Here is a 1,385-nt window from a genome sequence, read left to right as displayed (position 1 = left end):
ATGTTAGTTTGTCTGAACATGACATAGTAACAAGACGTTCACCCTGAGCAATGCCATCGTATGTCTGAACTTCTCTACCAAACACCAGGTATAGTGCCTGCACCATTTTCGACTTTTAATCGTAATAAACCACGGTTTAAACAATTAGAATGTTGTTCTGTATCACAGAAACTAAACACTCTAGCTTCACCACAAGGAGCTGTGTTTATGTACAAGTGAAATGCTATATCTTCTGCTAATTTGAACTTACATTTTTTATCACCTGAGATAAAAACTGGGATAAATATAGAAGGATGACCTTTTACTGATTCCATGAGTTCTTTATAAAAGAATTTCAATAAGCATCTGCGGGTTAGTATTTCTGCATGGCAATCATGTAAAGATTCACCACTTAGGCTCAAGTAGTTACCAGATAAACATTTTGTACCAGTAGCCAAACAAATTACTTCTGCTGAACTCAAATCATCTTTGGTCATCTATATAAACAAACAATAGGTAAGTTAATTTGCATAAACAATTAATTATTTACCAATTATTCATTTACTTTAATAATACTTGCAATGACTGAGTATTCTTTAAATTTGATTTGATCAAATTCTAATTTTTGGTATACTATATCTGTAATTCTAGCAAAATGATCAATAATTTTAGTATCATTATAATCAGTACGCAATATTTCTATTTGATTTCTGAACTTATTATCTATTGGCTGCACATCATACAAGGATTTTAAAGCATTACGACATGCAATTTCTTTTGCTTCTTTTTTACTTTTCCCATAACCTATGTACTTATTACCAGAAACAATGACACTAATTGCTTCTAATATACCATGGGACTGCTCATGTTCGTATATCAAAGTTTGTTCTGGAAATATTTCATTTAGGATGCATATTGCTGATTTTTGATGTTCAGCCACTTGATGTTCTATCGCAAGTGTTTTTGATAGTGAGTTTTCTATCATATCATCGGTACGTTTTCTTTTCCTAACTTGTATATCACTTTCTACAGTATTATTAGCCTTAGAACTAGTACCATGATTTAAAGTGTATAAATTGAAGTTCTTTATTGCATCTATTTTAGCTTTTTTTTTTGAACAGCCGCATCCATCAAACCGAAGATTGTTTAAATATAATGAAACCTTGAAAATAGGCAAATGTGCAGGTCCTTCGTATACAAAAGGAGACCACTCATAATTAGATTGAGTTTCATTGAAATCTCTTAATAAAGTTGTATTTTCAGTATCGATTGGCTCATCCATACTTGTAAATAGTGTCAACTTAACTTACCAACAATAAAAACTATAATTTTTTAGAAATCTATAAAACAAAAAATTTGTTTCAATTATAATTATACAAAATATTTTATCAGGTACATACAAAAAT

General features: G+C 30.3%; 1 protein-coding gene across 1 annotated transcript; it reads right to left on the bottom strand.

The window, feature by feature from the left end:
• Positions 1-51: 51 nt before the first annotated feature.
• LOC100573756 (double-stranded RNA-specific editase Adar-like) lies at positions 52-1,311 on the bottom strand. The gene is made up of 2 exons (XM_003249022.4): positions 545-1,311; positions 52-476 (listed from the first exon to the last, which is right to left on the bottom strand). The coding sequence occupies exons 1-2, from the start codon at positions 1,259-1,261 to the stop codon at positions 75-77; spliced, it is 1,119 nt and encodes a 372-aa protein (XP_003249070.3). The 5' UTR covers positions 1,262-1,311; the 3' UTR covers positions 52-74.
• Between the last annotated feature and the right edge of the window lie 74 nt (positions 1,312-1,385).

Source organism: Acyrthosiphon pisum, chromosome X, assembly GCF_005508785.2.
Source record: "Acyrthosiphon pisum isolate AL4f chromosome X, pea_aphid_22Mar2018_4r6ur, whole genome shotgun sequence".
Taxonomy (NCBI): domain Eukaryota; kingdom Metazoa; phylum Arthropoda; class Insecta; order Hemiptera; family Aphididae; genus Acyrthosiphon; species Acyrthosiphon pisum.
Note: the sequence above shows the minus strand (reverse complement) of the source record. Positions and strands in the feature narration are given on the sequence as shown.